General features: G+C 47.2%; 2 protein-coding genes and 2 non-coding genes across 4 annotated transcripts; all 4 read right to left on the minus strand.

The window, feature by feature from the left end:
* Positions 1 to 8,552: 8,552 nt before the first annotated feature.
* RASL11A (RAS like family 11 member A) lies at positions 8,553 to 9,815 on the minus strand. The gene is made up of 4 exons (XM_072854860.1): positions 9,542 to 9,815; positions 9,380 to 9,436; positions 9,224 to 9,303; positions 8,553 to 9,020 (listed from the first exon to the last, which is right to left on the minus strand). Exons 1-4 carry the CDS (start codon positions 9,660 to 9,662, stop codon positions 8,568 to 8,570), a joined length of 711 nt encoding a protein of 236 aa, XP_072710961.1. The 5' UTR covers positions 9,663 to 9,815; the 3' UTR covers positions 8,553 to 8,567.
* A 7,214-nt stretch (positions 9,816 to 17,029) lies between these two features.
* On the minus strand, positions 17,030 to 22,171 carry RPL21 (ribosomal protein L21). Its single transcript, XM_072850443.1, has 6 exons — positions 22,023 to 22,171; positions 20,726 to 20,804; positions 20,040 to 20,101; positions 18,810 to 18,922; positions 18,019 to 18,169; positions 17,030 to 17,159 (listed from the first exon to the last, which is right to left on the minus strand). The coding sequence occupies exons 2-6, from the start codon at positions 20,790 to 20,792 to the stop codon at positions 17,070 to 17,072; spliced, it is 483 nt and encodes a 160-aa protein (XP_072706544.1). The 5' UTR covers positions 20,793 to 20,804; positions 22,023 to 22,171; the 3' UTR covers positions 17,030 to 17,069.
* LOC140646748 (small nucleolar RNA SNORA27) lies at positions 18,618 to 18,750 on the minus strand. Its single transcript, XR_012040553.1, has one exon. It is a non-coding gene; the product is annotated as a small nucleolar RNA SNORA27 (small nucleolar RNA).
* On the minus strand, positions 19,135 to 19,209 carry LOC140646733 (small nucleolar RNA SNORD102). The gene has a single exon (XR_012040539.1). It is a non-coding gene; the product is annotated as a small nucleolar RNA SNORD102 (small nucleolar RNA).
* Positions 22,172 to 23,833: the final 1,662 nt, after the last annotated feature.

Consider the following 23,833-nt stretch of genomic DNA (forward strand, 5'->3'; position numbering starts at 1 on the left):
AATCAATGTTGTAATGGGCCATCTGGCAGCCAGTAATGAACAGCGGACCCCAGGGAATGACATGGGAGCTGATATTGTTCAATATTTTCATCAGTCACCAGGCTGATGACACAGAGGGCACTTTCAGCACATTTACAGATGGTAATAGTTTAGAAGCAATGATATCCATCTCCATTTGGCAGAGCTGGTAGAGCTTCAATCCAGAGGGACCTTGAGAATCTTGGGACCTGGGTCAATAGAAACCTCTCGGAGTTCAACAGGACCAGTGCAAACCCTGTGCTTTGGTGTAGGATGGCATCCTACTGCCTACATAACAGCCATGCAGGAAAGGACCTGGGCTTTACTAAGAGACTTCAGTGAGAATTTAATGTGAATCGGGCGAACCATATACTGGAGATGCGTTAGGAGCAATGTGACTGGCAGTCAGAGGGTAGTTATTATTCCCTTTCTACTCAGTGTTGGTGAGGCTGCCCCAGAAATGTTGTCCCATGTTGGGACCCCCAGTTCAAGAGGTCATTGAGAAACTGGAGAAAGTCCACCGGAGTGCTGCCAAGATGGTCAGTGGCCTAGAGCACCTGATCTGCAAGGAGATGTTGAAGGACGTGGGTTTGGGTAGTCTGACAAAGAGGTGGCTTAGGAGAGGTCTAAAACTAGCCTGCACCTACATGAAGGGGAATGACAAAGACAGTGGAGCCAAACTCTCCACATAAGTGGCGAGCTATACAGAAAAATCCTGGTCTTCACTTTTCGGGGGCTTGAAGGAGGATCACGGAGTGGACCTCTGTGGTGGACCTCTGACCACCCACTCCAGCTGACAGCTCACTGCCTAGCTCTGCCTCGGGTGGCCCCCCCAGCTCCCTCCAAACCAGTGCGCAGGCACTACTCTGGGAACAGCTCATTCCCACAAGTTGTCCCCAAACGACAGCATGGACAGGGTGGAGCTAGGTTCCTCCCACACAACCTTTAACAGGACCCTATTGGGCATTGCACCTTAAAATGCCTCCACAAGCCTCATGCCACACCTCGTGGCATGCAACGCAAAGCCTCTATTGCATTATAAAAATGCCACTCTCATGGGCTCAAACACAGCTCTCATATCATTTTGGATATTTTGAACTGCAGGAGAAAAAAAGGGGAAAAACTGTCATTAGAGACCTGAGTATCCCAGAGGGCCCAGAAGAGACCCAGGACTGAATGCTATTTCATGTAGACCTGGCTAATCTAGTGACAATTAGTTGTAAGCAGAGTGGGTACAGACCAGTCCACAGGGCCTTGGGGCTAGGATTTAGTCACCAGCCCTCTTTCAGCTGGCAGCATAGGCACAACTGTGGAAACTCAAGGTCGATTGCCAGGGGAAGCCTCCCCCGTGGCTGTAAGTCACGTCCCGCAGCTCAGCTCCCTCCTAGCAGGACATTGAAGACCAGGGAGGGCATAAGCAGTGAGAGGTGGAGCCCACCATGTTACCTCCAGGTAAGTAAGAAGCTTGTATAATTATCAGTTTCCTTTGTACAGCTCAGAGGCGCGTGTCTGCACAGTGTGGTGGGAAGCAGAAGTGACCTCTCCTTACCTCTCCTTCTGTGCTGTGTCCACGTGGAGGTGGACCCATGAAAGTGCCAGTTTCCTCCAGTGTTTTCCCCTTACTGTGCAAGGGGATGATGCAGGCAACAAGGCAGCTCATTGCCCAGATTAAAATAACTCAGTTCTTCTTCAGGTCTTGCTTATATTTTACCAGCTTCATATCTGAACATCTCATTAATAAAAGCAAATGGACTATAACATCTTCTAAGCAAGCTTGCTCAGAAATCCCTGAATCAATCAAAAGCCAGGGAAAACAATTCATTGCATCTGATGCATGAGTTCTTGGAATTTTAGCTATATTAGGCATCACCTCTTTGTTCACTCGAATTAGCCTAATTGCATGCATATTTATTGTCCGCTTTTCTTTAGTATCTAGGCAAAATCAAAGTAGGCTGTTTCACTACTGAGATGGCAATTTTGCATGAGAAATATGGACAGTTTTACATCAGACTAATAACGCTATTCCATTATTCAAAACCAGAGCTAAAATTAGCAGGTACCTCAACAATCAGACTCGTATTTTATCTTCAAGGTATGAGCCTGAATTAGCACAGACCTCTGCCTCCTATCAATAGCCCTTATTTCTATATAGGCTCTTCTACCCCAAGATCATTGGCATGAGATAGGCACCTGAGACTCAGACTACCTCTTACGTTTGTATCTTCCTATTTAAATACTAAAGGGACTCCAGAAGTCATGCTCCATCTGCATCCATTTGCTATGTGCCAGAAAACTACATAAACCTCCAGATATGACATTTTGTATACCTTTTTAATAGCAAATCACTTGCTGGTACCTGTTTAAAGGAAAATGGAGTCAAACCCACCTGCAGAATTGCACCTGCTTGTGCTCACTCCAGAAAAACCAGTGCTTTCTTGAGGTCCTCCTTGAAATGATACGGCATCTTTCCCTCCATTGGGTGGCCAAGGGGTGGGGAGCCTCTAGCACAAAGCAGGTGCTGTAGCTCATCCACACATTCTAAATAATAGCCAAAGCCTTGCTGTGCAACAGCCACGAAATGGTCCATTAGGAGGTCTTTTAATAGGCGATGTCTGAGCCACACTTGGACAGATGGAAAAATTTCCTCTTGACCAGTGCTGTGTTTTAAGCACCCTTGATCTGCGGGGACATTGTCACTTGAATGGGCACCTTGAAGAATGCAATAAACCCAAGCAAAGCTCTCTGTTTTAGCCTCTATACACTGCCTGAGACATGAAAGGGTGAGAGAAAGGGTTTACCCTTTTTAAAAATTTTTTAAAAATCATAGTTCTGGTATAAAATCCTCAAATGTCACTCCTGCCTGTGCTGATGGAGTGGTTACTTCATGTCTAAAGCCTGGGCCAGCTTTTTCCCAACTCAGTTCAGAGGCAGGTGGAGGAAATGTGGCTGCTTAAAGACGGTGAAGAATGATGAAATACTGTAAATCTGGACCGTGGACTTGTCTCTTCATTGCTGGGGTGCACAGACCGGGGAGGCACTGCCCAAGATGGGGGTTTCACCCAGGGTGGTTCCTCCCTGTGGAGGAGCAAAATGGTCAGATGTGCCTCCTTCTCTTCATGGGCTGTAGAGGACGCTTTGCTCAGAAGCTGCTGAGATGTCTCAGTTCAGGTGAGGGGCGTCCCCGCAGCTGCTGGGCAGGGCCCAGGGCTAACTCCCGGGGGCTGGGGGAGCAGTTGCCCCCATCACTGGCACTGGACATCACAGGGTGGCAGCCAGGCCTTTTCCTTCCCAGCAGCTGAGTGCAACCCATCTATTTTCACCCAAATCAGCCTAATCGCATCCATATTTATTGCCTGCTGTTGTGTTACAGGTAGGCAACACCTCCTTAGCTGCTGCAGGTCCTAGGGGGCTGCCGATACCATGCTGCTGTTGCTGCGGTTTCTCCATGATCTCTGCACTCCTCAGGCTTCTGCCAGTTCTGTCTCTTAGGGTTAAAGAGACCTTTGGACTTCTTAGTATCAAAAGAAACAGTACCAGTGGGAAGTCTGGTTGCTGAACGTGGTTCAGATCAAACCGTGTTCTTAAAGGCTCCTGGAAGGGTTCAGGGCTGTGAGCCCCAGACAGCAGGAGCGTCGCTTTGCCTGCGCTGGGATTTGTTTGCAGGAGGGGAAGGAAGTATCAGCTGCAGGACCGGAGTTTGTAATTCACCTTGCTGCCCCAGCCGGGGGAGAATTTAGTCCCCCCTTCTCAGAGCTGCGCCCAGAAACAATATTTGCTGATATTGGCTTACCATCCCAAGGGGGGAAATTACTATGAAATGTTTACAAGGACCATTTGAAACCTGAGAAGAGGATATTTTTGGTAATGGGGAAAGAGCCAAATACCTTAGAAGAGAGATATTCCAGCTTTAAGAATTAATTACTGCTTCCCAGTAATGCAAGTTGACTATTAAATAACCTTGCGCAATTTCCTGGACAGATACATTTTAATGGCAATATTGTGCACAAATCAAGAGCAAAATACAGTTCCCTGAACCGTGGCCCCGCAAACCCAGGCACATGGGCAGATGCCTTTGCCCGAGCACTTATCCAGCAAAGCCCAGAGGATGAGGCATGGGGCTAAAGCAGCCACCTATACACAGCAGCTCACACCATGAGGGCCTCTGGGGGAGGATTTCTCCTATGGATGGTTATTTTCAGTCCAGGAAGGAAAGCATGGATAGTAAACAACCAAGTGCATTTTTAAAAACTGCAGCTGTAACATCTATGGAGCTCTATAATCATTATGCAAACTTTACTACGTAACTTTTCAGTTGTAAATCGAGTATCATAGGCCAGTGAAATGGATGCTCAATTTCTATATCCTAATTTTTCTTTTGGTGGTGTGGGAAGATAGTATATAACTGGTTATGCTCCACAATGTACACTGGCATAACAAGTCACAATAAGTATTTATGCTTCTTTCAGTCAAGAGCATCAAGCAATGAATGTAGTAAGAAAACCTCATAAAAAACAGTTATCTGAAAAACATTTTCAGTAAAAAGGCATTGCTTTCTCCTTTTTAGATAGGTGGAAAGAGGAGAGCAGTGGAAGAGCAAGTCTGAGAATCAGTGGGGTTTTCTGGAAGTCTGAATCGTCGCTAATTACCCAAAATCCAAGCTGAGCTGCTGTTTTGTGAGCCATGCTCTAACTCATAATAAGCTTTTCAGGGATGTCACTCTGAAGGTTTCTCAGGAAGACAGCTCTTTGGAGGATTGCATGGTACCTCAGTGCAGTGATGCAGCAACAGCATCGCCCCTGGAGATATTGCTCCTAGAAGGACAAGTGGCTTCAGATCCTGGCTTTAGGAGCAACTGAAGAGATCCTGTTGTCTTACTGGTGTGAACAGCCAACGATCACGTGCCAAGTGCAACAACTGCCACAAAAGGTCAACTTTCCCTAAAGGACTTTATTCTGAACCTATTCAGACCTTCCTAAATAAACAGCAGCTTCCCCAAAAGCTATTGAAGTCCCTCAGGACTAAACTAGTTTTATAGGAGGTCCAGGCATGGGATGCATATTTGTTTCTAGTTGTCTGTCCATCCGAGCCTCGACCGCTTTTGCTCCCTGTCTGAAGCTGGAACCCAGCTCTTGCCCCCAGTGTGAACGTGGTCCTTCTTGTCCACAGTCCATCTTGTCCACAGTCCTTCATCCAAACAAACCACAGAAATACAAAATGGACCTGCGGCACCGACCATCGCATGTGCTGATAGCCTGCGCCCTGCCAGGAGGCAGCGAGGAAGCAGCCTGGGTCCAGGCTGCTCGAGCAGGGCAGAAAGCAAGGGGACATCCTTGAAGCCTGTTGAAGAAAATATCCCTATCTCTGTCTAGGGATCTGTGGCTCCTGAACTGAAGCGCATGGAACAGGTTGATGGCAGCAGCTATTTTGAAATTCATGAAGTCTTAAAGCATTACTGGATGATTTCAGTGCTGGGAGATAACTAGACAAAATAGCCCAACAGGGGGGAGATGCTGATGTAGTAGCAGCCATAATAGTGCGTGATGCTGCACACGTCCCTGCTTCTGAAAACCCACTCATCCGTCTTGTCAGGGGAAATTGCTGTGATTCTGTTTCATAGCGGAGGTGGTGGGAGGAAGGACGCAGACGCATATTTTCCTCTGATCAAGGAGAAAGGCCAGGCCATGCCCCACTTACCCTCCTGAAGCCGCCCTGGCCTCCAGGTGAAGGGCTTAGAGACTGGTGATGGCAAGTATTTGGTAGGGAGGGTGCAAGTGGCCATGGTCCAAGAGAAACAAGGCTTTGGAGCTCCTCTGCTAACACTTGAGAGATGGCTTTCCCTCCCTGCCCCGATGTGCCCCTCTTTGTCCACTCACCCGGGACTGAAGAAAATGCCAGGGCAAAATGAGCTGGGAGCCAGCGGGCTCCTCCTGTGCTTTGCCTGCCAGCTCAGGGTCGCACGGGCTGAAAACTTCTGGGTGAAGGTAAATCTGTGCCAGCCGGGGCAAATTCTGACAAACAGCTTAAATGCCTAATTTAGGTATCTGTACCCAAAAGCGTTATCCAGAACACCCCAGCTCAGCTGCTGCCTTAGACTGGAGGCAGGTCAGAGCAGCCCTCCCTCCCCGCCATGTGGATGCTTTAGCCAATAGATTCCCCGTTACATCCCCAAGGGGCCTCATCCTGCTCCCGGCATGCAGCCGAGCCAGCCCGACAGCATGGAGAGGGGACGGGAAGGTTTGCACCTCCACCTGAACATACAAGGGCCTATGTAACAAGGGGCGTCTCTTTAGGTTCTCCCCATAGGAGAGAGATGGGGAAAATCACTGTATTTACCCTTCTGCTCCTCCTGCCCATCTCTCCCCCTCATGTGCCCAGCAGCCTCCTGCCCAAACTCTCCCCCTGCACCACCGTACAGCCAAGACAGCCGCCAGTGGCTTCTAAAGGCTCAAGAGGGGGGCAGCGGGAGGCACCAGAGGTTGGTGCCTATTGCTCTTTTCCACCTGGCCTTTGATTACCATGGTGCAGAGAGTTGCAGTACACATCACCCATCCTTTTAGTGTATTTTGTGCCCACATATGAGGTGGATACCTTTAGCAACTTGCTCAATAAAAATCTGTACTGGATGCATGAGTAGGAAGTCAAGCTTCATCATTTCCAAAGACAAAAGCTACAGTTTAAAAAATTACCAAAACTGCATCAGGGTGGTAATTTATCTTGAAAACAATGTTATCCCTGATTTCAGGATGGTGAAATGCTGCATAAGTATCCCACTTGTGATTTTTCAAACTGCCCTTCAAATTTCCCCATGAGCGTGTAGCCTGTGGGGTGAGTCCGAGTCTGCCAGGGATGTACTCATTCTCATCGACCCCGTCCCCCTGCTCCCCTTGAGACCCCAGCCCATAGCCCTGGGCCTGGCAGAACAACTATCACAGTGAAGAAATATTTAAAATGTGTTTTGAAGAGTACTTTTATTTGTCCAGGCTGTCACTGTGCTTTTGCACTTCCATTAATTCAAGTTTTGGACCTAGTTTGCAGTCCCAGTTTCAGTCTGGTCCTGCAGGTCTGGAGCTGCCCCCCTTCAGCTCTCCCACTCCCTTTGGTAGGGCAGCACAGGGCCTTCAGAGAGGAGATGTACAGGTAGCATGCCCAGACTGATGTTGTGCACGTGGCCCTGGATGGGGAATAGTGCTGCTGGCATCCCACACCCCTACCCAGCGCTAAAACAGGCCTCCAATGCCTCCTTGCAGAGCATCGTCTTGCTCAGTCACCCTTCCCTCGATGACTACCACCATGAAGACTTTCATCTGCAGATCAGGATTAGAGGTGTCCCAGAAAGTTTCAAGTCCCAGGGGTCAGAAGAAACAGATACTGCCCACTAACTACAAGGGACTTACGCAGCAGTTGCCTGCCTTTCCTAATAAAGGCAAGAAGAAAAGGGTCTTTGGACTTAACCTATGAAAATAAAATAATAATAAAAAAATATATCTTACTGGAGTTGTGCATGAGTGGCGATAGCAAGTTTCCCCCTGCGCAGATTACTCCACTTGCACACTTTCTACTCAGCATGGAGCAGAGCTTTATTTTTTTACCAACACAATGCACATACTTCAGAGGCATATTTGAAGTGCAAAACTCACATTCCATGCTTAGACATCCAGCAAACAGTTAGTAAAAACCATTCTAATATGGTGTAGAGCTTATGTGAAATAAGGGTGAAAAGTCTAGCCTGTTTCCCATGGCTACAAAATTGCCCTGGGGAAAATAAAGACACGATTCCTTTTAAATGTAGCTATTTTCTGTAAAGGAAACCTACACATCAGTCCTTCCTATCACACATCTCCAGAGAAAGCAACAGCCATCCCACACACTCCTCTGCTGCGGATTACTCAGCACTTTGTCCCACAGTAATCTGTAGGAGACACTCAACCCTCCTGCTAAATGCTTTGGGCTCAGAAGATTAATTCTGCGCCATAGACCTCTAAAGCACATCAGAAATTGGGACTCATTCCTAACAGCTTGTCATCATTCAGGTGATTACAGGTGCAAGCAAAACAGCAGTCATTGAGGGAGGAAAGTGATCCTATTATAATTCAGAACTCTTACAGACAGTTTTATATTTTCATGTTTAATAGAACTTCTTTTTTTCCTCTCTCTCCATATAAAGCTTTCCATCAAAGGCTTTCTAAGTGTTTTATAAAGGCAGGTGAGTGTTACACCATCATCACTTCCATTTTACAAACAGGAAAGCAAGGCTCCAAAAAAGTCATTTGAGCAGAGTAAAACAGCAAATCCCAGCCCAACACAGAAATGGAATGAAAACCTCCTGGCAAAAATCCTCTTCTCCAACTACCTCTATTTAGTTGCTATGCAGCTTTTTTTTTTTTTTTTTTGTAAAAATAACCAGTCAAACAAGACAGAACGGCAAGGAAATCGCAAGCTTCGACATACTTACTTCCATACTGCTGGCATTAGTAAAAAAATAAAGATTTTTATTAACTAGTTTACAAAAACAAAGTCTATTGTGTCACACAGGATCTCATTGGGGGGGTTTATTTGACTTTGGAAGATAAAGCCTGTTTGAAACGTCTCTTTAGGTCTTGCATGTTGGGAGATTTGGGCCGAGGGATGATGGACGACCGCCTCCTGTCCATGCTGCCGGCATGCTGTAGTTTGCTGACCTCCTTGCAAAGATACTGGAAAACATCACAGACGCCTCGGGAGTCGTCACTCGTGGAGATTTCCAAGAACAGGCTGCCCAGTTCATTTGCCAGCTGTAGTCCCTCTTTCGCCTGTACTTGCCTGGCGTGGAGGAGGTCTGCTTTGTTCCCCACGATAATGATGGGAGTCCTGGCATCTGGGTGGACCTTGCGTATGTGCTGGTAGAGAGGTCGGACTGACTGGTAGCTGCTGTAGTCTGTGATGGAGTACACCAGGAGAAAGCCCTCTGCCCACTTCACACACCTGGACAGGGAGTCCAGCACCTGCACACAGTCCTCCTGCACCTGCGGTACGACAGAGAGGACAAATTTGGCATCGGGTCGTGAAAGCATAAAGCCTGTATCATAGACAGCACCGTTAAACGGGTCCAAAGGGAAGCCTGAGCTCCGTCTTAGGAGACTAAGCCTAGCCTCGTAGGAAGCTGGGGCTCAAAAGCTGAGCCTTTAGGTGGCAGAGGAGAACCGATCGATCCGAAGCATCTCCGTACCTGGATGCAGCCCGGCGTGTCTTGGATCTGCACGGCAACATGGTCCCCCTCCAGATGGACCAGCCTGGAGTAGAGGTTGCCTGGGGAGCAGAGAGCCGTCAGGCACAAGCCGCGGCCGCGGGGGTCCCCGCCGCGCCCCGCCGCCCGCCGCCTCACCTGTGTTGGGCTCGTAGTCCCCGATGAACCGCTTCGTCAGGAACCGCACGATCATCGCTGAAACACAGAGCGGCCGCGTTAGGGGGGACGGCCGGCCGGCCAGACAGACAGACAGAGGAAGGGGGGGCGGACAGCCCCGCGACACCCCCCTCCCGCACTCACCGCTCTTGCCGACGCCGCAGGCGCCCAGCACCGCCAGACGGACCTGGGCGCCGGGCGGCCCCGGGGCGCACTCGGCGATGGGCGCCAGCAGGAAGGGCTGGGACATGCTCGGCAGGCGCATGGGAGGGGCGGCCCGGCGGCCGGATGGCTCGGCCCGGCTGGGCTCCGCTCGGCCGGGCTGGACTGGCCCGGGCTGCGCTGGGCTCCGCTCGGCTGGGGCGTGCTGTGCTGTGCTGGGCCAGGCCGGGCCGGGCTGGGCTCCGCTCAGCCGGGCTCGGCTTTTAAAGGCTCCGCCGGCCGCACCGTGCGCGGGGCCGCCCCGCAGCGTGCGCAGAGCGCGGGGCGCCCATTGGCTGCGCCGCCCCCAGGCCGGCCGCCTCCCCGGCGGGGCCGCCCGCGGGCCCCCCCGCGGCCCTCCAGCCCCCGCCGTGCCCCGGGTGCCCCGCTCGCCCCTCGGTTGCCGTACCCCTGCCCCTTCCTCCCCAGCTCCCCATCCCCGGTGTGCGGTGGCCCCCAGCGGGGGCAGGTGCCGGGGGTGGGGGACAGCCCGGCCTGCAGCCCCGGCCGGGGGGCAGGCGCCGCAGCACCCCGCTGTGCATCACCCTCGCCCGAGGCGGGTGGACGGCAGCTCGGGTCTCACTGGGTTGGGGAGGGTGCGCCTCCGCACCCCACCAGCCCCGACCACCACCGCAACAGGCTCCTGCTTTATGCACTCCCCCTGCAGCGAGGGACTCCAGGCACAGAAGGAGGAAATGATTTATTATTTTACCTCAAAAAACTATTTTGTTTCCCACACCTGGATACACCCCTCCACAGCCGGTGTTGAAATCCCAGCTTGCAGATCAAGCAACAGCCAGCCCTGACACCAAAGTGGTCCACAGTGCCTTGAGGTCTGGATTTAGGCCCCGAGGGTTTTTAAAGTGGAAGAAAGTTTTAGAGAAGAAAGGCTCCACCACAGGCTGCCGTTAAACAAGCCTCAAACCCGCAAACAGCTGTGTGGATGCTTCAGTCTCTCTGCAAACCGTTGCCCTGGATCCTGCAAAACCACTTCTGCAGCGTGCTGCTTTGCAAGTGTGTGTTTACAAGATAAATAATCCATTCCGGGGCTGCTTTATTTTTATTATTATCAGGGAGATAGCACAAGCCAGCAGGAAATAACATGGAAGATGCCAGCACGTCAGTACTCCAAAGCAGTGGAGTGGTCTCACAGCCCAGCACCGTGGAGGCATGGAGCCACCGCAGGAGCTGCTGGACCCCGGCTGTGGGGCTAATGCCCAAGGGCACCCCAGGTGGCCCTGGACACCCACAGGCAGGCAGCTGAGCTGAACCTTGGCAGTAGCAGGGCTGTGCAATGGTGCTGCTCTTGGTCACCTTCCCTCTCCCCTTCGATACAGCTCTTGGAAGATGCACACAATGACAAGAAGTCCTGTTTTTCCTCACTTTCCTCTTGTCCTCCCTCTTACTTTCTCCCTTCATCCATGCCAGAGTACAGGTACCTGACCTATTATGTGCTTCTTTGGACATTCTCAGCCCCAGTCCCTCTAGTGACATGAAAACTCAGAACAAGGGCACCAGGATAACATCACCAGCTCTGCTCTACCAGAGCCAAGGTGCTCCCGAGGAAAATCAACCCTCAGCACCATGGAGGCAAGGATGGGGAAGAACTGCTCCCTGCTTCCCATGGGCACAGAGTTCAAGCAGGGAACAGAGGCTTAGCTTGGGCTCTGCACCCTGCAGCAGCCAGAGGACTGGCCAGCCCCCCAAAACCATGTTCTGCCCTCTTTAAAGATTCTCCCCGGGTGCCCCAGAAGTGTTCTACCTGATAACGATTCTACACTGCTCTTTGCCGAAGGGTTAGACATACTTCACAGTAGTTAACATCATGCTAATTAACATCAGTTAAAGTAGTGCCTGTGGAGAAGCACGGTGGAAGAAGTGCTGTTGATTATTTGTGTTACTTTAGTGCCTAAGAACCTCTATGGTAACATGAAGGACACTTTTAACCTCAAAAACTGATTGCCTCTAAAATTTCTACTTCACTTCCCATCATGCCAGTGAGCCCTTTTCTTTAGATAAACAAGATTTCTCTTGTATCACTAAAAGCTTTTGGTTTCCAGAGGTTCATCCTATTATCATCTGCTCCCATTGTCATGCACCACTTGTCTTTGGCCTCGCTCACAGTGCCAACACAGGCTATTTTTATACATTTCTTTACAAAAGAGCTATCAGAGTACATTCAGCATGCCCTTGGAAGAACACTACTGAAATGAGTCTGTTCCAGGCAGATGAGTCGCAGGCACTGAGCTGTGAAAGCAGTAGTATTCAACAACCACTGTCCCCAAAACTTGAGGAGCTCCCCCTTTCTGGGCAGCTGTAGAGCTCATGCTGCCTCACTCACTGCTGAGACCACCCCCAAAGGGCAAACTGTGATGGCCAAGCACAGAGATGACTGCACAAACCCAGGCAGGAAACCCTGCAAAGGAATTAATTTCCAGGGAGCAACAGGCTGTCTCTCCATCAACACCTACTCTGGTGCAACAGGAGCAGTTCAGTAGGTTTAAACAGTTGGGGCTCAGATTAGCTGCTCCTGTTCTGCAGACCAAGCTCTGCCTGGGATGTACAGGCCTCACAGCTATTCTAAGGAGCCTTTCCTTTCTTGGCTGGAGGTCCTACTTGGGAAGCACAAGGTTGTACTTTCACCCATCCCATGCAGATGGCCCATGCCACCATCCCTATGGTCTACCCTTTCCCCTTTCCCACAGCAACACCTCTCAGTCCCACTCACATGGAGTCCCAGGGCACCATAGTGCAGCCTGACCCACCTCCCTGTTCCAAGCTCTGGTAACATTCAACGGCAGGTACTTTTGGGGGAGGGAGTAAGCAGCTTCTCCTGTGGCTGCAGCAGGAAGGACATCATGAGAGCATCCGGAGCTTCCTTCTCCTCTAAGAAACAAAATGCACAGTGGTTTCCTGGGAGTCAGGTAGAAGTTCTGGGCTTAAGATTGGCAGGACCACGTGAGAGAATGAGCAGCAGGCACAAAGCTTTTCCATGTGGAGGAGTACTGGTGAGAACCTTTGCTGTGAGCTGGCATGGCTTCACCACTCTCCTATGAACTTTCAGGAGCACAAGCCCATGTTCAAGACTGCAGCTATTCCTTACACTCCCCAATTCCTGCTGGTCAATGGCTAAACCGTTTGGAGTGGGCATGGACAAAAAGGTGACTGAGGGCCCAGAGGCCATCACCCAAAGCCTCTTCCTCCAAATAGTGGAAAATGAAATCAGCAACCTCAACCAGAGCTTTTTTTTCTGGTTTCCTGAGCTGTATGAGTGCTGCTGATGGGAGCGATGTCCCTACCCAACGCTTGAACAAGGATGGTTATGACTAAGTAAACCCCAGCAGCTACAACTTGATTCTTACATAGGCCTTGGTAGTACATCCACTGAGGTAGATGCATGGACACGAAAAGCGCATAATCTGTCTTCCATACCACCACCCTCAGCATTGCAGGGACTGCTGGTACCTTCTTCCCATGCAAGGAGAGTTCCCGTTTGCAGCAGTAGGGTGCCCCCTGCACTGTGGGAGACACTACTCACACCCGAGTCATGAGGTTCTACCCAGACAATGACGCATCCAGTTTAACCGTATCTTTCCACTACACACCCCGAACTACAAGGAACCCACGGCACCTTGCAGGCTCTGCAAGAACAGGGGGAACCTACCCTGCCTGTGCTGCGACAGGGAGGATCGCAGTCTCTGGCAGGTCTATGCACAGCTCTTGGCATCCTCTGGACCAGTCAGGACATCCCAGCACAGCATCTGTGTCTGGGATGCCAGCTGTCCTTTTGATCACAAGGTATCATGAACATACCGAGTCCAGTATTGCACCAAGAAGGACAAGGGTGTGAACATCAAGACTGTTTCCCCCATCTGATACATACAACAGGAAGATTAGACAAACATGAATTATTTGCATGTCCTCATGGCAGCTGCTTACCCACCTCCCCCCCAGGAATGGGGCTGGAGGTGTCTGCATATCCCTCGTCCCCCTCAGGCACACACGCTTCACCTGCTCCCTCCCAGGGTCCTCAGCCTGCAGCCCCTTTGCACAGGCACGGTTCCTCCTCCCCAGTCCTTTCTGCCCTTCCATTGACCCTTCCTGGCCACACACAGGATTAGCACTAATACTGCCTACACAGCCCTCAGGAAACCTCAGACCTCGGTGTTACTGGTACGCTAAAAAAGACAAAGCTGACAGCTCAGGAGAAGGCTTCCTTTCTTCTTCTCCAAGAGAAGACAGGAGATTTTGGCAGGGAAGCAGCTGCAATGGTTCAAGGCAATAAAACCTGGTAAGGAGACAGCTCAGCCCCCACCTCCTAATTAAGCTCTGTGGAATGGACACAAAGCACTACACTGAAGTGTAACAGCTTGTGCTAATCCATAAGCACTTCACTCTCCACATGTTGTACAAGGACAGCCTGTCCGCCAGCTCCGGGATAACAAAGTCTCTGTACTAGAAGGGGACTGGAAGACAGGTAACATGCAATACTGAACTTCTGCAAAACTAGCTTTTAAACTAGGGATTCCTAAATTCTGCTAGCTCAAGGTATGTCCAATTATATGGGAAACCTATAGCTTTGCAGATTTCACAACAGTTCTCCACAATTCAAAGCATCGTGGAATGAACAAAATTAAACTCTGTCACAGTATGAAAAGAGGAAACACCTAGCCTGTAGCTGGCACGCTCGCTGCAAGGTTTTGCTTGCTAGGCACAGCCTCAGAACAGGACCACAGAGAACTGGTTACAGCTTATGGGTCTGGTGTGTAAAACCCCTTCTAGAGCAAGTTGAAGAGGAGAGGAACTTGCAACTCCAAACACGGTAAGGAAACATGCTTCCTCCGCCCAGAGGGGCAGAGAGGCTGAACTGCCAAAATCACCCCCTTCCCTCCCAAATCTGCGAGTTCTGCATACACCCAGAACTATTTTCTTCTATCAAGAAGGATGCATTTCAATTTAGACACTAGTTTCATGACTGCAGATGTCCTGACAGGCAGTTCTTCAACAACTTTTCTCAATTCACAGATCTCCCTCTTTTGTCAGGACTGTGCAAAAACAGGGCAGCGGAACACATGGGAAGCAAACTTCAGTAGCAGATGCCGAGATGTGTAAATATCCCAGCTGTGCTTCTGCAAACCCAGGATTACCAGGAAAACCACCGCTGCACTGACAGCAACTAACAGGCAGCATCTATAAACCCAAGACAGGTTAAATCTTAGTTAATTTGTTTTCAAAGATTAAAAAACCCAAAAAAGGCTATTCTCTTGCTACACAAACCCAGTTTAATTTTCAGTCATTTCTGGGAATCCTGACAAAGGAAAGCATTGCCTCCTTCTCCTCCCAGCCCACACACAGCTTCCAAGTGCGCATTTAAGGTATCTACTGTTGGCATAGTGACCTTAAAAACACTGAGACTAAATAAGTTGAAAACTGTTGCAATGCACAGCGCCTCTGGAAACGCAGCTCTTAAGTGAGACCACTGCATGCTGTCTAGTCTTACTATTCCAAATTGTTGAAAATAAATTCAAAAGTTTAGAACTACAACACTTTTAGTTACTGTTTAACCATTTCATCATGATGCTACAGCTAATCCACTTGAATCTTGACAGATAAGTACAAAACAAACATAGAACCAAAATAACTTAGACAAGCATGCATAAGAAAACTTAAAATACCATCACGAAAGATTGTACCCAGTAAAACCTCCCACTTCACTCCTTCAGACGCAAAGCCTCATGGAAAACTATGCTTGTGAGTCAAGTACTGATTTTCAATTGCTGTGGAAATCCACAAGCCAAAGAAGCTAGTAAAGATCTAAGGTTCAGTATACAGATCTAGCTGCTCCAAGAAAACCCCACTTGATCCTAAAAGCTAAGTGCATAAGCTGCAACAGTGAAAGTTAAGATAGATTCATCAACCTTGCTTCAGATGCTAGTGCACTGCATGCCCAATACACACGGTGCCAAAATACAGCACTAATATCATGTATCAGCCTGTTGACGGGTAAGTTTTGTTCCACCTTCTTCAAGGCATTTCCAAAGTCATTCCAACTATACAGCCTGCTCCACCTTCTGAGACAGGAGCTTGGGGAAACTTCAAACGCAGTACCTGCTCACCACGACTTTGAACCTCCAGTGCCTAAAGCCTGTCACCCTTAAATACCAGGCCAAGCCAGACAATGACCTCTACATCCAAAAACTACATTCCATGAGAATGGGAACATTCACAATTGAATGTTAGGTAAATGCAAACAGACATTAATACCTTAATCTATAAACAATCTGTACACAGTTTGATACTTCTGCTTAAGGCACTTCAGAATTAAGGGAAAAAGCAAACCTCATTACCTCTCCATTTCTTACTCCCCAACGTACTAGCTGTCCCACAACTGACTACTCACTAGTTTTCAACAGTCAATACCCACAAATTGCTTGAGGTCACTACCCTCTCCAGTATTTTACCCTCTCTACCTGTAGACATTAATTTTACATCACTTACTCGAGGTAGCTAAGCAAGGCCTTACATGACACTTAGAAAGGTAACATTATTTATCCATATCTATAACACAGTGAAATTTGAGTTTATGCATGTTCAAAGCTAAGCAGGTTTAGCTTCAGCAGTTTCTTCAGCAAGCTTCACACTGTTTCAAACGAAGCTCACAAAAACCAGCCTCGATTAGTAAGCAGTCAGCTGAAGATGTTCTTCCATTCAAGAAACACTGGGCAGGTAGCACTGGGTTTTTGTGAATTATCAATAAAATAAATGGGATGAGACGAATGTTTAGAACATCCAGGTAGATGTTTAGATTCAACAGACACGCAATAAACAAAATGCAAGTGTTCAGCTATGCCAGCTAATTCAAATTATAAAAGTCAAATTACAAAGGCTGGCAGTTTTGGAATTAAAACCTTGTTTCTAACCTGCTACTATTTCATAAGAATGCTTATTGGCCTGAGGATATTCTAAAAATCCTTCTTTAACAGGTTACAATGGTGAAACACCAAAATCTGCCCACAGCCACTTCTCAAGAGGTTGCTTTCAAAAACTGTTTCCACAATTTTTCTTTGGTATTAATCTGAGGCCTCTTAGACAAAAGCTTTTATGAAGGAAATCTGAAGCCCGTTATCCCATTTCCCACAAAAAAAATTAAACCTTCAAGTGACACTGTACAATTCTTGGTATATGCTCTTAGTCTGTTGGTGAAATATTCCATGTCCTCTCATTAGGGAATCATAGAAGGATGATCATCACTAAGCATTAGCAAATTTCAGTGTTCGCAGGATTTATGGTCTACATAAATGACTAAACTGATCATCAAAAGCTGCAGATTATTTAAATGACCAAGCACCATGTAAGGCAAGTTAAATAAACAAACTTCAATAAAAGTTTTCTAAAGCATCTGTTCAAAAAAACTAAAGGAATCAGCCACAATCAAAACCAGATGTTCAGTTTATTTTTTTTTAAATGTGCATTACGCCATGAATTCATAGGGAATTGGCTCCAGCAGCTCTGGATCCTTGCCATTAGTTCTCACAAAGTGTGCTTCTCTTGGTGGAGCAGGCTGTGAACAGAAAAAAAAAAGAAAAAAGAAAACTCATGGCACAAACTCTAAAGAAACGTTACACAAAATTCATTTTAACAACCATTTAACATGTTTTTATATAAAAATTACAGCACTTCTACCATTGCTAGTCTGTTTAAAATTTGATTCAAAGAATAGCAGTAGGGAAATGACTTGCTGGAAAGTGTGCTTGACTTTCATTGCTGAATGAAAAAACCTACACTTTACCCTCTGCAATCTACTAATCCAAATTATGATGAAGTGATGTAACCTGGGGTTCCGGAAGCAACAGCCATTATCTCCTCTCTAAAGTCTAGTTATTCATTCTTTTCTTAAAGGGTTGCAACAGAAACTGTTGCAGCTAAACTCAACTAAAGACAACACCGATCCTAGAAATCAGCCAGAGCCTCTGCTGGAGATTAGCAACAGCACAGGAAGGATCCGCCCCTTTGTTCATAGCCAAGGATACAATTTCCATTCAGGAACAGTGCAGAACTGCACTGGCACCAAACATATCAGACAGCTCAGAGGCAAACACATTGCATGCTGCCACTCTACTCTTAAATAAAAGTAACCTCCCGCAAAGGATTGCAAACCCAAGTGAGGGTGGTAGCAACAGATACCTCCAACAAAATCTGCCGGAGATGTGGGGTTTTCAGAATACTGTAAGCAGCTTTATTAATGTGAGGTGGGGTTTTTTTGCTGTTTTTTAAAGACTGGCAGAAAGAGCTCAGTTTACAGCATAACACACTGTTGTTTTGGAAGAAAACAACATTTTACTCAACTGGTTTGGTTCTAGCTCTTTTTTTTTTTTCGGTGAACTGAATCAACAATGTCTCAACTACAATAAAGATATTACCTGACGTTTCAGTTGAACCCAAATGCCTTTTTCTTTTGCTTCCTTTTTCTTCTTTTCATTCTCCTTCACACGCTGCAGAAAGCTGTCTCTGCTCTTGGAATGTTTAATATGCTCAATACGCACATTAATTCTTTTGGCAAGAATCTTGCCCCTAAGAAAAGAAATGAGTTTTTAATCTACTGCACTTGAAAAAAGGCTACTTCAAAGCTAGTTTTACAGCCCTTACAGGAGTAACTCCATAAGCTCAATAACAGATAATTTTTCTTTAAAAGGCAATCACTCAAAATACATTGCTGCAGATGCAAATCCGATACAACTTATATAACTGAAAGTTTATTAATATATAACAATTTAGGATTAAGGCTGCAGAGAACATGTAATTTTAACCTTGTAGCATACAAACAAAGGATTGTATTACCACTGTACTCCAGGCCAGTTACTGGAGGAAAAACAACTTGTCCTTTTCTGACTAAACTGTACAAAACCCAGCTGAATACAGCTACAAATTAAAATTTAAAAAGGGCTTCAGTATCAATGTGAAAGTCAGCTGAAAATCCCCATTAGGCAATGTCACTTTAAGTACTGCTCAGAAAAAGAAAAACTGTTTCCTCTGACAGGATCCAAGTCAAATGAGCATCATTTGCTTGGGTTATAAAAAGGATATATACTTTACCCACCTTGAATGACCAATCAAGACAATAACTGTCTAACTGGCAAAGTGAAAGGAGGGTGCAATTACAGATCAACTTTCCCAAATACAAAGTTTCAATACATGGAATTTAATTACTTACTTAACCTGCTTGTTAACAATAATGCCCACAGCATGCTGAGTAACATTATATACCCTTCCAGTCTTGCCATGGTAACACTTGTGGGGCATGCCTTTTTGAACAGTACCCATACCCTGTTAAGAGGTAAAACAAGAATAAAGTGTAAACTTTAACTTGGGGGAAAAAAAGCAACATCAAGGACTTTTCCTTCAGAAATTATTTAAAGTACACTTTTCAAATTACCTGAGATTGATTTAAAATTACTGCTATTTTATTCATACATTAGAATTTATAACCATGCATTTTATATCTGAAGACTACCACATTCTGCTATGACAATTCTGGTTGCTTTCAGTGTCGGTGAAATGACTGATCACTTTGCTTTCAGCAAGCAATCACAGGAGACAGTCATCATCAAGCTCCAGTGTGTCAAGAAGTGTTAATTCTGAACAGCGCAGTTCTCAGAGTCAAATAACAAACAAGCAAATTACACACCATCTTCTGTGTGATTGTTACAAAAACTCTGTATTTCAAATGAAACGAAAGGATTCAACAAAGTAGGAATCCTTGGTGAAAGGCATTTAGATTCACTACAATTTAATTTTGGAAGTACAGCTGATTTTAAAGGACAAGTTCTAGAAAATACCAAGTGATGGGAAATGCTGCTTCACTTTTCCCCCCTGTATTAATATATATGATGTATCCTTACATTTATTTCTCAGTTTCTAGTTTTAATGTGGCTTTGCAGTCACCATCCCTGTACATACTTATTTCAAGCATAGTCCTACAGTGATACAGAGACACAGACATAACTATCAGCTACACCACCATAAACTATGACTCTTCTGAACAGCAGGTGCAAATCAGGCAAAACAGAACATCCACTAAAATGACAGCTAGGGTTCCTATGAAAGTAGTGCTGGTAGGCACCATACGGCAACCCGAGTATTAGATATGGCATCTTTCACTTTTTTCAGCTGAACGCACAGTAACAGAGCACAGCCAAATATATAAAATATATATACACACACATATATATATATTAAAAAAACACATAAAACAGCATGTGACACTGAAGTGTTACTATTCGTTCAGCAGCACTGTCACTCCATTCTTCCTTCAAAAGTGAGCAGTGGGTACTTGTGCTGACACACATGACCCAAGTAACAAAAAAAGACCACCTCAAGAAACTGGAGACTGTAAAGGATTACATTGCTTTAGCTTTTAATTACATAGCACTGTAGAAAGTACCTTGATATCAACTATATCACCCTTCTTGTAGATGCGCATATAGGTAGCCAGAGGGACAACTCCTGTTAAGAGATACAAATTTGGATACTTAGGAAGCTCACAATTTCACACACACACCAAATGGGGTGGGGGACACAGACAATGCATTTGACATTTTTCTTAAAAATGCCTCAAATTTAAATTCAATTTAAAAAACGTAAAACTGAGAAATCAAGCCATCTTTTTTTTTTCAAGCATTAATTACCTCTTCACACACTCCCAATTTTAAAAAAAAAATCCAACTAAGGAAAAATTACAGCTTTAATCTCATTCCTAATGCAAAAGTTGAAAAGGCATTATAACTATTTACTACTTCATTGTGAAAACAGCTGTTATCACTGCTCATTGCTAAGAGGCAATGAACTGTACCTTTTAAGTAAGCATAACTGTTGAAATATTTTCTTCACCTTCAAATTAATTTTCAAGCATTGATAGAATTAGCATTGTTAGTACTGTGAAGCAATCAGAATACCAATACATAAGCTGTAAGAGGTGAGAGTTTACCTGCATATCATTCTACAGTTTTTAGCCCAAGTTGTCAGATATCCTTTGACACAAGCTGTTGTTTTACAAATGCTACTTAGGGACTGTTGACATCCAACAGTTCAATAACTTAATGCAGTGTTCTCACTACAAGGTATACTTACCATGCTTTCGAAATGGCCTTGAGAACATATAACGTGTCCCCCTCCTCTTTCCCTTTGTGTTCGTCATTTTGGCTGATTACTGTAAAAATGAATGCAAATTATTTAGAACTACTAGTTCATTCACTCAAAATTTGACCAATAGCATTTTCAGACATTTCAGAAAAACCCAGTCTTTAAGCCTATTCAGAACGACACCACTTCCAAATTGCTGGGTCAACTCAAGCAATGTTTTTAGCTTAGACATTCACAAAAGACAGTATTTATAGGACCACAGGGTAACTCAGGTTTGAATGGATGCTAGCAAGTCACCTAGCTCAACCTCCTGCTTCAATGAGTCTTCTATGAGATCAGACTAGGTTGCCCAGGGCTTTGTCCTTGAAACCCTTCAAGGATGGAGAGACTACTGCACAGCCTCCCTGGGCAGCCTGTTTGGAGGCCTGGCTGTTCTTACGACGAAAAACTTTTTCCTTACATCCAGCCTAAGCTTCTCATTTTGTCGTAAGCCAGTTGTCTTGTGCTCCTGCCACGTGCCCTGTCAAGTACCAGGATCCGTCTTCTTGATAACACCTAACGGTGCCTCCCAGAGCCACCTCTGCTCCAGGCCGAGTAAGCCCAGCTCCCTCTGCCACTCCTCACCAGGCATCCAAAAGGCAAGATCTCCCCTACAAGATTTATCAGCCACTATTACATTTGACACACTATAAACCGCGATCATCTGCTTGTGCTCCGAGTGTAACAATTTCTTTAGCTGCGTCTCCTACTGCCACAGGAACCCCCCCCGCCCCGGCACTTCGTGGCGCGTACGAAGCAGCGCCAAGGCGCACGCACTCTGTACCCCAACGCGGACGTTAACGAAGCTCAAGCCCCGCCGCACCCGGCAGTCCTCACTCCGGGACCTAACCCAGGGAGCTGCCCCAGCCGCTCGGCCTGCGCAGGGCCGTTCCCCAGCCTCCGACATCCCGCCGGCGGCCCCGGGGCTGACCGGGCCCACTGCCACGTGCCGCCGCCTCGGCGGAGCCCCGCGCCCCCGCGCCTGCACCGGCCGCCGTCACCGGCCTCGACGGTGCCCTCCCTTCTTCCCTTCATCCCTCAGCAGCCGCCCGGCCCGGCCAGACCAGGCCCGGCCCGGCACCCCGCACCGCGGCCTACAGGCCACGGCCGCGGCCTCCCCGCTCCCTGAGCCCCCTCGCCCCACCAAGGCCGAGCCGCCCACAGCCGGAGCCGGCGGCCACCCGCCCCGCCGCCAGCGCAGCCGGCCCGCCCGCCTTCCCGCCGCCACCCGGAGCCGCGGAGACACCTGAGGCCAGCGAGCGGAGCTCGGCGCACCTCCCCGTGTGTGCCTACAAAATGGCGGCTCGGAGCAAAAGGAAAGAGGCGGCGCCGCAGCCGCCCTTAACAGCGGGGCCTTCGCGGGGCTGCCCGCTCCGCGCCTGAGAGAAAGTCCCGGCGAGGCGCCCGCCCGCCTGCCTGCCTGCGAGAGGAAAACCTCGTGAAGGAAGCCCTTGTATGCTGGTCCTGACAAACAACCACGGAACTCGCCCGGCAGGAGTTTGACCATTTCGCTAAAGCAGGAACAAATGCCTGGTTTTTTTTCAGGGCTGTCCCGTGAGACAGGGCTAGGAGAGGTTTGACAGCGGGGTTGGCGGGGAAGCGGGAAAACGAGCCAGGTGTCTGTCAGGGACTGAGGAGTGAGTTCTGTGGTGGAGTGGTTGGCCCGCCGTCCATAGGGAATTGTGTTTGGTAATGTAAAATGTAAGCACCCAATAAGTTGTTTTACGACATTAAAGAAGTGCACCGAAATTTAAATTTGCAGTGATGTGAGCCTTCTGCTACCATGTGTCAGTCACAGCTGCCTGACTGGAGATCGAGGTAGTCCTGGACAGGAAAGCACGGTGGGAGAAGCAAATCAGTAGAAGTGAAGAGGCTGCTCAGGTTTGGAGTTTCTTATTACTGTAATGGGCTTTCTTATTACTATAATGCCATCATCTCCAATTTGTGCAGCAGATGCTTCCACAAAGATAAATGAAGTACAGATTCTCAACAGCGAGCCTTTATACAGCCACAGGTCGCATCAGCTGTGTGGTGCCTGAAAATGAAGGGGACTGGTGAGCAGCTTCCAGAGCTGACGTCGTGACTCACTGTGTTTGTGCATCGTCAGTGTTGGAGCACACAGGAATCATCATGGGAAGCTGATTGCAGGCAGGAGTGAGTCAAAAGAGGGCCTACCTCCCCTGAGCTAAACACGCAGGGACAGTTCAAAACTTGTCTCAGCGAGAAGTTGCCCTGCTGCAGGAATTTCTGTTTTGTTTAGGGGAGGGATGATTACTTAAAGTGGCATATAAAAACATATTTGATCCTCTGACTGACTTCACAGTTATTCTAATGTTGTCTTGCAAAACTTAAGCTTAAGCCCTTTCTATCATCATTTTAAAGCTAGTTTAATATTTATGGATCGCAAGAATGGATATGGAGGATTAAACACACTATCAGGTTCTGCCTGCAAAGTTAGCTGGCAGGGCGCGTTATGACAGACAGAGGCCCTGCCTCCACATGAAATCTCTTGGAGTAAAATGTTATATTTAGAAAAAATGTGTCTGTATTCCAGCTCTGCACTATGAAAAATCTAGAATTTACAGCACCTGATATCTACACAGAGGAAATCTGTGTCATTTAATATGCATTCAGCTTAGGTTTCCAAGCGTGAAGATAGTTATGAGCCTGAGCAGCTCTTAGGAAGCATATTGGCAACAGATAGAGAGTTTTCAGGGAGGATATCAAGCAAAGTAAAGACAGGAAGCCAAATCCTAAAACGCATTATTGAATAAAGGAAGATAGGCATTTTCAGTGAGCTGAACTCCTCACTCTTGCCAGTGATTTACAAAGAGGGCAAATCTTCTCCACATCAAGCAGGAAAGAATGAGGAAGAAACTCCACATGTTGAAACTCATGTCCACATATAGAGCATGTAAGTGTAATTCATAAGGGAGCAGTAACTGTGAACTTATTTGAACTCGGCTTTATTTGGGGCCAAGTAAGACATTCAGGATTTGCTACATTTTTTTTCCCAAATAAATAGCATGACAGGTTTATTAAAAATTTCAATGCTGT

Source organism: Ciconia boyciana, chromosome 1 (assembly GCF_034638445.1).
Source record: "Ciconia boyciana chromosome 1, ASM3463844v1, whole genome shotgun sequence".
Classification (NCBI taxonomy): domain Eukaryota; kingdom Metazoa; phylum Chordata; class Aves; order Ciconiiformes; family Ciconiidae; genus Ciconia; species Ciconia boyciana.